Source organism: Ailuropoda melanoleuca, chromosome 2 (genome assembly GCF_002007445.2).
Source record: "Ailuropoda melanoleuca isolate Jingjing chromosome 2, ASM200744v2, whole genome shotgun sequence".
NCBI classification, from domain to species: Eukaryota; Metazoa; Chordata; class Mammalia; order Carnivora; family Ursidae; genus Ailuropoda; species Ailuropoda melanoleuca.
Genome location: NC_048219.1, coordinates 76,345,774 through 76,360,379, shown reverse-complemented (window position 1 = coordinate 76,360,379; position 14,606 = coordinate 76,345,774). Strand labels below are relative to the sequence as shown.

The window sequence follows — 14,606 nt, the reverse complement described above, 5'->3', positions numbered from 1 at the left end:
CGGGGATAATAGCAGGGTGGTGGGGCTGGTGCCACCCCAGGAGAAGTGGGCGGCTTGTGGGCACCCTAAAAGGGGGAACAGAGGGTCGAGATCTAGGAGTTTGCCCCACGAAGATTTAGAACCACGGCACATCTTGTATGATTCCATGTATATGCAAGGGACAAAATAGGCAACTCCACAGAGACAGAAAGCAGATGTGTGGTGCCAGGGACTTGGGGAGGGGAGCGTGGGACAGACTGCTCGTGGATATGATGTTTCTTTCGGGGGTGATGAACATATTGTGAATCTAATAGTGGTGGTACAACTGTATTATTCAAAAAACCACTAGACTTACACTTTCAAGGGGTAAATTTTATGACATACAAATTATATCTCAATAAAGCTGTTATTTTAAAAAAAATGATTTAGGGCTGTGGGAACTCTGCCTTGCTGAGGGAATTTGGGCTTGTCCCTGACATTTCCTAAGCGAAAGCCTTGGCCATCCTGAGAGCTCTCCAGTAGAGGATACCATGGCCTCTCGGGCTGACCCCTCTGAACGGTGGCCAGGCCTTCAGCCATGAATTTCCCCCTTGAGTCTCTGGCCTCCGTCTCCTTTCTGGTTCCACAGCCACCATGCTGGTCGGGATTTGCATGCCTATTAGCTCAACCACTGCAGTGCCCTCCTATCTAGTTCCCTGTTTCCTATTTTTTGCTCATTCTGTGGTCAGAGGTATCTTTCTAAAACACTGATATGTACTATTATTCCTGTTATTTAAAAAATCATCAGACACTCCCCTTTTGTTATAGAATTAAGCTCCCAGCCCAGCATTCGAAGTCTTCCATAATTTTCCTTCAACCTAACTTTCCAGCTTTTCTCCACTGCAGCCCCATCCGTCACCTTCCCTGTGTTGCCTCCGCCCCAGACCACATGTTCTTCCCTGAATGTGTCTGGTGTTTTTCCACCTGCAAACTTTTTGCCCAAGTGGCTCCCCCAGCTCTTCCTGATCTCTAAGCATCCGTAACTTCCATTCTTCTTCACCTCGTATTAACACATCGTATTGATGTGTGCCTCCCACAAGGCTCTGAGCTCCTCCAGGGACGGTGGCTTAGTGACTGGGACAGACGTGGCAGGGGCTCCATAAAGGTTTGCTGAAAACATGAATGGATGCATGAATGTCTGCTTCTTCCAGACTGTAGGCACCCAGGAGCAGAGACTGTGCCTTGCGTCTCTTTGTGCTTCACACCACATGCACTTAGGAGGAGCTCAACTGAGTTGGCCGAGTTACCTAATGCAAAAAGATGGCTCATTTGTTAGCATTAGTCACACCTCGGTCCTGCTCAGATCTTAGCAATATCCGCTCATTAATTTAACAGGCATTTATTTGCTCGCCGACTGAACTGGGCACTAGGCAAGCTTTTTTTTAGAATTTAAATGTCCCCAATCTCCTTTTCAAATCTTCCAGTATTCCTTGACTCTAGTCCCTATTGTTATCCATTTGCACTTCTAGAAAGAACACTGGAGGGGAAATAGCCACCAGCTGTGGAAAAGCTGGGACTACGGAGTCAGAGAGGTGGGGACAGAGCTGCACACAAGCCACAGCCTTCCCGATTGCACGGGCAGCTCCACAGTTGGGGAGCTCGTTCCCTGAAGCGATGCCCCACGCATTTCAAAGATCTGTCTCTGCAGAAATTCATATTCTCTGGTTTCCTTTTCAAGAACAAAAGCAAATCACAGTCTTTGCTAATGACTGATTGTGGCTGGTGAGTGTAGATTGGAGAGATCTGCACAGGCACAAAAGCAAATGGATGCAAACCGAAAAAAAAAAAAGATCTGAGTGGCACACAGCTGGAGTTGCTCATCCTTTATCCCCTGATGGGATTTCAATTAAAAGAAAAAGGAAAATAAAAGCAAAATTAGATACTCAGTTTGCAGCCATGAAATAACATTCCTGTGCCAGCTCTCAAAGGGGTGGAGGGCTAACTGAGGGAAAGATCTGATTCCTTAAGTCAGAGGCACTGTGGGGGAGGGTGTAGCTCAGAGGCAGGAGGCTTGGGGCAGAGGTCAAGGGCGAGAAGCAGGACTGCTTACAGCACTCAGTGCCCTTGACAGGGTCGGGGAGGCTGGTGCACAGGCCCGGGGTGTGCGGCACGGCGACCCTCCACCTGGATCCCGTGCTGTCACACGCGGTGTACTCGTAGTGGTACTCAGACTGCAGGGGAGACAACAGTGGGCAAGATGTGCGTTAGCTGTGATCAGACATGAACAGCTTTCCACCCACACCCGCCCAGCATGATGGCTACCGACACTCGCCAATGCAGTAACATGCCAGCCACCCCCCCATACCCTCCCTTTCCCCGGCAGGGAGCAAGGATCATGGTGGCCCAAATGCTTTTTAGGAAGCCTACAGGAGCTGCAATGACTTGGATCCTTCCTCTCCACCCCGCCATGGTCTAGTCCTTAGAATTCCTTTCTGTGTGGTGACTCTCTTGGCTGTTGTGTAAAAGGAAGGACCTGATAGGCCAGAGGAAGGTGAGAAGGTAACTACAGAACGGGCTAGAAACAGGTGCAGTTTTTCTTGTTCCCCACGGTGGAATTATGAGCAAGGTCTGGTCTGTGAAAAACGTGCAAAGGATTGTCACTGAAGCTGTTATTTCCTTGTTCTTCATACTCCCTTCTGCCCAGAAAGACTCTAAATGCCCACCTTACGTTTTAAGAAAACGTCATTATTTTCACCCAGGCAGCTCTCATCACCTGAACCTGTTCATGCCTAATTTCTCCATGCCCTGGGAAACTCACAGTTCAGTTGTTTTCCTATGCTAAGAATAACCTAATGACAGCCACTAAACAGCCAAATCAAGCATTACATAGAATAATAGTAACGACGAAAATAACAGAAAGCACTATGTGGGAGGAAAAAAGACCACACTAAAGGCATCCCATACCCTTAAACGTTTCTTCCTATTTTAAATCTTACAATAAGCAACAGACCACAGGATTAATGTAACTTTGGCTCTGACAAGCATTTTATAATCCGCCTTTACTTAAATCTATATTCAAGTGCTGGAGTACTTGGTACCATAGTATCTATAAGAAAAATAGATTTAGGGGGCGCCTGGGTGGCACAGCGGTTAAGCGTCTGCCTTCGGCTCAGGGCGTGATCCCGGCGTTATGGGATCGCCCCACATCAGGCTCTTCCTCTATGAGCCTGCTTCTTCCTTTCCCACTCCCCCTGCTTGTGTCCCCTCTCTCGCTGGCTGTCTCTATCTCTGTCAAATAAAGAAATTAAAAAAATCTTTAAAAAAAAAAAAAGAAAAATAGATTTAACGTCCCCCTTCAACCCACCTAAAAGCATGATTGCATACTACGTGTAAATGCAAGGAGCGGAGACTAAAAATGAGACAGTTTTGAAGTTTGCTAATCTAAGAATGCATCAGAACCAAGGGGAGAAAACTTCATCTTTTGGAAGAGGTAAACACACTGGATCTCATCTGTTCTAAGATGCACAGTTCTTTCACATTTGAACACCTGTGAAATCACAACTGACGCAATGAGAAAGCACTGTGTCATATTTTAACTGATAAAGCTTTTCCTCTCTTTGCAGTACGTAAAAAAATGGTGGGTCTTAGAAGCAATGGCATCTCAGATTTGTGGAAATAGGGTGAACGTATCATCTCTCGAGCTATAGTTTCAGAAACTTAAGAGGGTAAGAGAACAATTTTATTTCTATTATAAATATCTACCAGATACATATTTTATGCCCAGCCATTAGAGTTACCACGTGTTGTGTCCAGTAGGGCTCAAGATAGCAACACACAAACTCAGCATTTTCATCCCCAGGGAGAAGATGCAGAGAAGGGGAAAATTGGGGCGACTGGGAGCCTAACTTTTGATGAGAATCTTTGGCTTTGGACTTAGATGTCAGTGTCATCTAGGAAAGAAAGAACAGTAGAATGGCAATCCTTTGGGCACTGGGGCTACTGTCTCTCTGGGTCTCCTTCCCCCCATAATTCCAGTCTTTTCTTGATCTCTGAGGATGCTGAGATGAATAGGGCAACCACACATATAGCAATTCCAGGCCTAAAAACGATACTCCCCAAAGGGTTTTCCTGCAAGAATGAGGGTTAAAATCCACAGTGTGTAAATTAAACACAGAATTGAGTGAACCAGGCAGAAAGGATTTGATGTTCTGCCTGCGAGCATAATTACGCTGGTCATCTGCATAGTGATTTTACAGTTCCCGAACACGGTCTCATTTGATCTTTAAATTCCCCATAAGGCAAGCAGAGCAGGAGTGTTTCCCTTGTAGTACAGATGAGAAAACACTCTCAACGAGGTGAAATGGCCTGTCCACGCTCACACAGCAGGTAAGTCACTGAGCTAGAACCCAGGCCCACCCAAAATCCGCCACCTTCATACGTCCAATCAAACACAAGCTCCCACTGGGCCAAATTTAACAGCCAAATCTAAAAATTAAATAAGACAGTGTTGGTTGTCTGCCAGCAGCCAGACTCACTTCTGAGGCCTGCGAATTGGTGTTAAAATACCTAATCTGTTAGGGCAGATCATTTCAGTTCACTCGAACTGCATTTAGCTTTTTTGGAGACACTGGGTCCAAGTCCATTTCTTTTCGCTGCCTTTCATTTGGTGTCTCCTGAGTCCCACTTGGGTGGGAGGTTTGCTGGGAAAATGGTTGATTCCAAGCCTTAGAAAATTCTCCTTTCAAAATGTGCTAATTTACTTCGTGTCACTTGGGGATATTTCCACCATCCAAGGTGGCTGGGTCTGCTGCAGCTGTTTCAAATCTGCAGTATACTTCGAGATTTTGCCATTCAAGATGTGAGCTTAGACAGACAGTTAAATCAGAGACATTAATTGGCAGCGCTCCTCGACTATAGTCAGCGTTCTGTGAACATATCAAGTTTACCCAGTGATCTGTCTTTGAAAGCGTACGGTCTGTATAACACACAGGTTGACAAAGGAGACAAAAAAATGTATTTGGTATGTATGTCCACACACAATTCCTGGCTCCTCCATGCGCAGTGATAGGACACATATCCAAATCACAATTTTATTTTTTTTAAGATTTATGTTTATTTATTGGGGGGGAAGGGGCAGAAGGAGAGAGACAATCTCCAGCACACTCCCCGCCGAGCATGGAACCAGACATAGGGCTTGATCCCACAACCCCGAGATCATGACTTGAACTGAAACCAAGAGTTGGGTGCTTAACCAACTGAGCCAGTCAGGTGCCACCCCCCACCCCAAATCACAATTTTAAATGGGGCACATTAGGCAGTGGCTTCAAGAAAAGAAGGGTGGGGTATGGAAATGAGGAGTGGGCACCTTAGTTTATCTGCCCTCTCCTACGTCATCCGGCCATATGGCATATTCCTCGGGAACATGAGAATGAAGAAGAAAAAAATCCCAAAGCTGGAATTTCCTTGGTCAAATACTGAGCTATCTGTAGGTAAATGAAAATTATGCCAAGTGAATTAAGCCAATCACAAAAGGACAAACACCGTATGATTCCACTTGGATGAGGTACCCACACTGGTCAAATTCATAGAGAGAAGAAGTAGAATAGTGGTTGCTGGGGGCTGGGCCCCTGAGTAGAATTTTGGTTTCGCAAAATGAAAAGAGCTCTGTCAATGGATGGTAGTGATGGCTGCACATGTGAGTGGACTTAATGCCTGACCTGTACACTTAAAAATGGTCAAGATAATTTTATTTTAAAGATTTTTATTTATTTATTTGAGAGAGAGAGTGGGAGGGAGAGGGAGGGAGAATCTCAAGCAGACTCCATGTTCAGTGCAGAGCCCCGCACAGGACTCCATCCCACGACCCTGAGATCATGACCTGAGCCGAAACCAAGAGTCAGATGCTTAACCGACTGAGCCGCCCAGACGTCCCCAAATATGGTAAAGATAATTTTATGCTACGTGTATTCCACTACAATTTTTAAAATTTAAAAAAGATTATGCTGCAGGACCCTGCCCAATCTCTGACTTAAGTAAGTACACGAGAGAGTAGAAGTCTATGATATGATAGTCTAAATTTAAGAAATATCCCCAAAAGGAAAGTATACATATTGGCCAAATTAAAAAGACACCAAGAGGGAGGAGTGGAGGAAGGAGCAGAAGACCACAGACAGAGGGGACGTCATGACAAGCTCACTAGAAATGCCCACCCATAGCGGTCCCCTGGCGCTTATGTGCTTGCTACCAACAGCTGTTTGAGAGCATGGTGTTGTAGTTGTGCAAATAAATATTAAGTGCCAAAAATATTGTTTTTCAAACATTCTGCTCTTTTGGAATTAAAATGTTTAAACTCTGGAAATACTGTTAACTTGGAACACGTGGGGTCTTCCATATTCTAGAAAAATGGCGTTCACTCGTTCCTCGTTCAACAAGTAGATCCTGAGGGCCTGTCTGTGCGAAGTTCCGGTGAAACAGTGGTGTCTGTGACAGTCACCGCTCTCAAGGAGTGTCGATGCGTACGTGGTGGGGAGTGTGCTGGCAGGGAGGAGACAGATCAGAAACACTAATTTCTGGTCTTCTGCCATTCTCTATTACTAATTATCATCGCACGTTCTTGCTTGCCCCCACTTACTCCAGAGAAGGTTTTGATACCTGTTATGGACTGCAGATTTGTGTCCCCCCCAAATTCATATGGTGAAGCCCTGATATGATAGTATTTGGAGTGAGGCCTTTGGGAGGTAATTAGGACATGAGGCTGGAGGCCCCATGAAGGGATTAGTGTCCTTATAAGAAGAGGAACAGAGTCTCCTATAAGAGAGGATACAGTGAGAAGAAGGTTATCTGCAAAGGCAGAGTGCTCTCCCCGGACACTGGATCTGCCTACACCTTGATCTTGGGCTTCCTAGCCTCCAGAACCATGGGTAAGAAATGTTTGACTTTTGGGGCGCCTGGGTAGCGCAGCCGTTAAGTGTCTGCCTTCGGCTCAGGGCGTGATCCCAGCGTTCTGGGATTGAGTCCCACATCAGGCTCCTCCGCTGGGGGCCTGCTTCTTCCTCTCCCACTCCCCCTGCTGTGTTCCCTCTCTCGCTGGCTGTCTCCCTGTCACATAAATAAATAAAATCTTTAAAAAAAAAGAAAAGAAAAGAAATGTTTGCCTTTTAAGCTACCCAGTCTATAGTATTCTGCGATAGCTGCCCAAATGGACTAAGACCGTGTCTAAAGACTCTGGCAAAGTCTATAACACGTCTCTGACTCCAACTTGACACTAACCATGGAAACCCACTGTTTCTTTTACAAGTCACGGTGGTTTGAAAGCCACGACAAGGCCAGACACCACAAACGTTAACCTCACTACTTCGAACCAACCTCTGCGAGAGCAGAGCCGAGTAGACAGAGACGGTTGGCCAGGACTGTCAGAGGGAGAGGCACTGGGTGATTGGGTGGCTGGGAGGCCCATTGTTCCTCCGACCTTCTTCCTGCCAGGGCATTTCCCCAGTCCAGCTGGCCACAGATGCTGGCAACGGGCGGCCCAGACTGGCTGGAAAGTCCAAAGGCTACTTCTCAAAAGGGACCTGCAGGGATTAACACGGTGAGCCCAGGAGCCAGAGCTGCAGAGGTCCCGGGAAGGAAGTGAGGGCTCAATGCGGCATTAAAGCAAGCAGTCCAAGGGGTGCCTGGGTGGCTCAGTTGGTTAACTGTCTGCCTTTGGCTCAGGTTATGATCTCGGGACCCTGGGACAGAGTACCACACCGGGCTCCTTGCTCAGTGGGGCGCCTGATTCTCCCTCTGCAGACCGCTCCCCCTGCTTGTGCGCTCTCTCTCTCCCTGACAAATACATTTTTTAAAAAATCTTAAAAAAAAGATAAAGCAAGCAGTCTGAGAGATTGACTCTTCTGGGCCTCAGTCTTCGCATTTGTAAACTGAGAAGGTTGAATTTAGGCCATTTTTAGGATTCCTTCCACTTCTGATACCTTATCCTTTTATGGCCGGAACCTGCGCAGTAATTTGCTCTCTCTTCCACCTTTGCCCCCTGCTCCCTTCAAAATGGCACTGCTCAGTGTTTAAAATAATTACCAAAGTAATCCGTGTTCAATGTAGAAAAGGTGAAAATACAGGCTACAATTAAAATGACAGTAAAAATCGACCGCAAGCCCAGCAAGCAGAGATCATTACTTTTAACGTACGATTGCATTTCTTTCCAGAGTCCTTTTCTATACGTGCACACGCATTTCTAAGAACAAAATGAAGATCATACAGTTTGGAGTTTTGTACTCTGACTTTTTTTTTCTTTTCTTTTCTTTTTTTTTTTTTTTTTTACAATTTTGGTCACAAGCACTTTCCCATGTCTTTAATGGCTGTACCACAGTTTCTTTAACACTGAGTTTTGTCCAACTTTTTCCTTATTTTAAATAGCACTACTATGAAGCCTTCTGTGTATCTCTCATTATTTGATTTGGATACATTCCCAGAAGTGGAGTTTACTAGGGTAAAGAGTATGAGTTTCTTTAAGGTTCTTGATCAGGGAGGGAGATTTCTAAGCGAAAGCAGACATCTCTAAGCCTTTTTTTTTTTTAACTTTTTATTGTCGTAAATGTCAAATATTTACTTTTTTAAAACAGAATATAATGACCCCCATCTCCCAGTTTCGACCCTTAATTTCTGCCATTCACGTTCATCTACCTGTGCCCACTCCCCATTCACTTCCACCTACTCCTCCCTTCTGGAAGTTGTGGCTATTTTTTTTATATTTTGGTAAAATTTATACACATTGGAATGCACAAATCTTCACTGTTCGATTTGGATGAATGGCTACACCCAAGTAAAACACTGACGGGGTGGGCGAAGAATCATGGCCAGCAACGATGGTGGGGGGGAGAAGGGGATGCCTCCCCTGCCACAGGCAGGATAGACAGAACCACGCAGGGGGTCTCACATCCTAAATCTGAGTCTCACCAAGTCACTGTTGCACAACCACAACCCCCCAAGGAAACAGGAGATAAACACGACTTGGGTTTGTCTTGGCTGGGACAGGGCTTGCGTCAAGAAACAGGTTCTTAAGTAAACCCGGATTTTGACTACAGGCCTTGGGGTCTGGGGGAGGCCGCCTCCTGCTCTTCCCCCAACTGCAGGCTCAGCCCCTTCTCTCACCATCCCTGAAAAGCAGATCTTCTGGAGAGAATCTCTGGGTGGGTGGGGCGGGGGGTAGGCCAGGCAGGCGCCCTAAGCTTGATACAGCGGGATCAACAGGTATTTGTTGACTCAGTGGCAAATGCTTCTTTGCTTGGAAAGCACCTGACTCAGATGCAGCAGATCCCATTAAACGATCCTGACTATCAAGGAGGCACTGACCTTTGCTGGGAGGGACAGCATACAGAATATGGAAAACCACAAAGAAATACCAGAATTTGAACATCAGTGTCCCAAACGAGACTTTCTCTTAGGCCCAGCCCTAGCGGGATGAACTCGTGTTCTTTGTTCTTTTTGCTTTGTAGTGCCCTCATTCCAGTTTTGGGTGAATGGTCTGGCTGAGGTTCCGGGGCACCATGACCTCAGTTTCCCATTGTGAACACAGGATCTGTCCTATTGTTTTCTAGCCTATCAGCCTGGGGAGGGCAGCAGGACTTCTCCCTTTCTCCCTCCCTCCTCCTCACCCTCAAGAGGACTGCTAACTCAGTAGCAGTGTGTCTTGAGCCCTAGGACCTAGACATATCACCTCCAGACCTCTGGTCCCCACATCTATCTGCTCATCATGACTGCCTGGAGATCATGTTAAAAACACAGATTCCTGGGCTCCATCCCCAGGATTCTGATTCTGATTTTCGTCTAGATCTTTCTCCCCTCCCTCCTTCAAAACTCACTCTTCCACGGGGAGCCTGGGTGGCACAGCGGTTAAGCGTCTGCCTTCGGCTCAGGGCGTGATCCCGGCGTTATGGGATCAAGCCCCACATCAGGCTCCTCCGCTATGAGCCTGCTTCTTCCTCTCCCATCCCCCCTGCTTGTGTTCCCTCTCTCGCTGGCTGTCTCTATCTCTGTCGAATAAATAAATAAAATCTTAACAAAAACAAAAACAAAAACCTCACTCTCCCATGCCTCAAGACTTAAGTATTTGTCCCATTTGGAAGCAAATCAGGTAAACAAATGCCCCACAAGACAGAGATCCTTAATCTACGGCCCAGGGACCACTTCCCAATACAACGAGATGCAGAATTGCAGGTAGGTGCATTTTCCTGGACAGAAAGTATATAGATTTCATCAGATACTTAAAGGAGTCCTTGATCCGCCACCACTCCTCTAACAGAAAACCATGAACATCTGTCAAAAATTAGTAATTTTAAAATATCTTACTATTTTGCCAAACAAAGTCTGTTCACTTTTTAACACAGGGCTGAAATGCTTTAAGTCAAGGATTTTCAAATTGTGGTCCAGAGTCTAGGGGTTTAGAAAGCCCCTTTGGAGGAGAGTGGGGATTCTCCCGCTTCAACGAAGCAATGGTGTTTTTTTTTTCTTCCTAAAATCTCTTTTACATATTTATTCTTCTCCGTGAAAATTTTGTTTTAATCAAAAGTTTCACACCCCAGAAAAGTTCAACACCCCAGACTCTGCCTGAAGGAGCAAATGGCTCAAGGTGGAATTGCAGGCACAGAGGCAGACTCAGATCAAGGATGTCTTTGTGGCCTTCCTTTAATCACGCTCCTAGTCAGGTGTTTCCTCTCCTTGCGATGACACAGCCTCTCCCCCAGAACAGGCACCAGACCCAGCAGCAGCCAAAGCAAACAGACCCCGGGCAGGCTGGCCCCTGCTGCCTGTCCTCAATCTGTGTGCTGTTGCCTAGCAACACGGTGCTGGGAGCCCTGGGGTTCCCAGTCTGAAAGAGTATGGGGGAGCCCTGGCCTTATGCTGCTCCTTCTTTCAGCATTTTTATTCTACTCTGGGTTATCAGCTTGCATTTTGGTCAAAAACAGCAGGGACGGTGCTCGGTCACCCCGGCAGGACCTGCCCTGCTGGTCTGGCCATGGATGCATTGGACAAAACTGGATACTGGGTCTCTACCTGAGGCTGGGGCAGTTTGTGCTACCATGCCCTGAGCCAGGCAGGACCCTGACCCTGCTGTCCAACCTGTCTGGAACCTGAGCTGCCTGTCCATTTTGGGCACAGCCTTGGCCTGGGGGCTCCTGGGAGACACTGACAGGGTAACAGGGAGACAGAATTGGTGTGATGATGACAGCCACCATTACTGAGCACCTATGAGCATCCCCTGCGGTGGGCTCTGGGCTGGTCACTTGACGTACGTCTTCCCTCTTAGCCGCGACCAACGCCCCTGATACTGTCCCTACTGCTGAGGCCTCCCTATTTACAACTGTAATCCAGTCCCCTCCACCCCACTGATCCTCAAATCCCGAGCGACTTCTTTTTTCCATACATTAACCACCTTCCAACATACTTTATAACTTAGTCATTCATTACGTTTATTGTCCATTTCTGCCCCTGCCCTCACTCCAGATCAGATACAAACTCCATAAGCAGGAGGCAGCTTTGTTTTTGTTCACTGATGGAGCCCAAGTGCCCAGAACAGTGTCTGACACATAGTAGCTATCAGTTTTAAGTATTCGCTGAATGACTGCATGGTGGGGAAAGGGTAGATTCTAGAGAGGTTCTGGAGCTGTGCAAGGCGCTCTTGATTAGAGCCCAAAGATCCAGACTCTCACCTTGTCCTGCCACCCCAAATTGCACAACCGGGGACCAGTTGTTAAATCTCTCTGTGCCCATAAAACAGGGAAGACAACACCCTGCTAAGATGATTTTTTAAATTAACTATTTATCATTATTATTATTATTTTAAGTAGGCTCCACTCTGGACCCAAATCCACAACCCTGAGATCAAGACCTGAACTGAGATCAACAGTCAGTCACTCAGCTGACTGAGCCATCTGGGTGCCCCACATTTTATTTTATTTATTTGTTTGTTTGTTTATAAGATGATTAAATAGATCCCACCCACCCACCCACCCAATATGAGTAACATCAAATTCTCGGGACAGTTAGATTACGTTCAGGAAAGCTCTTTGTAAACTGCCTAACAAAAGAAAAAAGAAAACAAAGCCAGCTAGTGCTATGACCCTGTCTGGAGAGACCTCATGGAGGGGGTGCTCAGGATCTTTCCTCCTCTTTCTGGAAATAGGGCCATGAAAAGGGAGATATTTGTGGACTAACAGCAATGAGGACAGCAGCAGTTAGGCCCCCCACCCCTTGGTTCCCCTTGCTGTTTACCGCCTGCCCAGACTCACCCTCTGATCCCAGTCTGCTCATACATATGAAATAACATCTGTCCTTTTTCCACTTTTTCTCCCCCAGCAACTCCCCCCCCCCCCCCGCAAAGCTAATCTCTCCAAGAGTAAGGCTGGTCGCTGACATTTAGACACTTGCTACCTGCAGCCAGCCTGTCAGGTGAAGAGAGCTTTTCCATATTGCTTGTAAATATCCCTAGGATTGAAATGGCTTTGTCGCCAGGAAACAAAATGTCCCTTTATAAATTTCAATCCCTTTCTGATAGGTGAGAGTTTGGTACACACATCTGTCGACAAGGCAGGGCTTTATGAGATTATATTTCAAAGATGTGCTTTTCTTGGTTTTTTAATGAGATCAAAATGTTCCATTAAATTTTTTCACCTGAGCTTTTAATCATGCATGAAAGAAACAGGGCAATAGGTACCGGCCTATGCAAAACTCTCCAAGGACAGCTTAGTGTTCAGATGTGTTAGCTGTTTATGATGGAGAATTTGAACCTGGAGGACAGACTTCCAGCCTGGAGGGCCAGGTCAACAGACAGGGCTTCTCTAACGTCAACAGAGCGAACATACCTGAACGGCTGCAACACCAGAATAATACTGTTTCTCAAACTGGGGGTTAAGGGTCCTCAGCAGTCACTCTCCATCCTCCCCTCCCCCAGCCCCTGGCACCCACCTGTCTACTTTGTGTGTGTGTGTGTGGATTTACCTATTCCTGACATTTCACATAAATGGAATGATACAATAGGTGGCCCTCTGCGGTTTTGGGGTTTTGGGGTGGTTTTTTTTGGTTTTATCTAAGCAATCTCTACATCCGGTGTGGGCCTTGAAGTCATGACCCCGAGATCAAGAGCCTCATGCCCTACTGACTGAGCCAACCAGGCGCCCCAATAGGTCGTTTTTTGTATCAGTGCAGTATTTTCAGGTTCAGCCATGCGGTAGCATGTATCAGTACTTAATTCCTTTTTATGGCCCAAGAACGTTCCATTGTGTGGATATACCACATTTTATTTACCCATTCATCTCTTGGACATTTGGGATGTTTCCACTTTTTGGCTATTGTGAATAATGCTGCTATGAACATTCACGTACAAGCTTTATGTGTGAACGTCTGTTTTCAGTTCTCTTGGCAAGAGACTTAGGAGTGGAATTGCTCGGTCCTACGGTAACTCTAGGTTTGACTTCTCGAAGAACTGCCCGACCGCCTCCCATAGGAGCTGCACCATTTTCTATTCCCGGCAGCATGAAGGTTTCAATTACTCCACATCCTCGTCAACACTTGCTTCTTATCTGTCTTCACAGCCCCACTAGCCGTCCGCTTTATCTCTTAAACGTATCTAGCACTACTCCCCGACAGAAGCTTTCCTCTCCATTAGGACTGCGTCTGGCTGCGGGCTACGTTCACTTGCTCACGCAGGAGCCCCCCTTGGCTGGTTGTGCTCATCGGTTCCCAACCCCGTGCTCAGTGACACTGATAGCTTGACACCAACTCTAATGGGACCATTTATACCCTGGAAATCACCAAACACTATAAACCTGGGTTTCCCTTCGCCTCTGAAGAGCAAGTTGTTAAACATTGACCAGCACACCGCTCACAGTATCCGTGCAGCCCTAATGCCCTAGCGTTCTTTGCTTTGCTCTTTTCCTCTGCTTGTAAATCCGTCCTTCTCTGTTTGTGTTTTCTAGTTCAACTAAATTAGCCTTTCCTAAAGCTCAGTTCAAATCTCTTCCACAAAGCCGTTTCCAAAGTTTCCACTGTCTTCATGGACAAGTCGAGCGTGGGAGCGGACTGAGAGATTGACTTTTTTTTTTTTTTTTGAGTCGCCTGTGCAGTTTGCTGGATTTCCAGAAACCTTGCCTTCCAATTCCAACCACTATTTTTTATGCTGAAAAATTCCATTACCCCAGTACTTTTAAAAAGGAGGGAGGAGAGACAGCGCCCAGAGGTAATTACTTAAATCCGAACCCTTTCTTCCTGTTTCTTTCCTCTGCTGGAAATGATGGGACATCCCTGGGAGAAGCTCTGATAACACACCTCCAAGGACTTTCCACCTGGAAAGGAGAACCGATGGTCCTCTCCGGGATGAGGTGGGCAAGATGCTTTGAAAGTTGTCAGAGGGCTTCCAAGTAAGGATAAAGGTGGAACCGACTAGCTCTGCAGAATTTCATCTACACACTCATGAAGACAAGACCAGAGCAGCGGACGCAGCAGCCAACTGAACAGATACCTGCTTCTTATCCGGAAACCCAGGGGGCCATCATAGAGGCCACCTGTTCACGGGACAGCAGGCCAGGACTCAGTAACCCTTTGCAAGGATGACCTGATTCTTAAAGGAAGTCACTTTTCTTTCTGAGGGTCTGGGG

The 14,606-nt window shown here is 46.6% G+C and overlaps 1 protein-coding gene across 4 annotated transcripts in view; it reads right to left on the bottom strand.

Annotated features, from left to right (window-relative positions):
• Positions 1-14,606, bottom strand: part of ELAPOR1 (endosome-lysosome associated apoptosis and autophagy regulator 1) — a 63,837-nt gene that overhangs the window by 32,505 nt on the left and 16,726 nt on the right. For all 4 annotated transcript variants that reach the window (XM_019799653.2, XM_002919201.4, XM_034654025.1 and 1 more), the window contains one exon: positions 2,069-2,189. In XM_019799653.2, the coding sequence (XP_019655212.1) occupies positions 2,069-2,189 (121 nt within the window). Of the gene's footprint in view, positions 1-2,068; positions 2,190-14,606 lie in introns of those variants that run through there.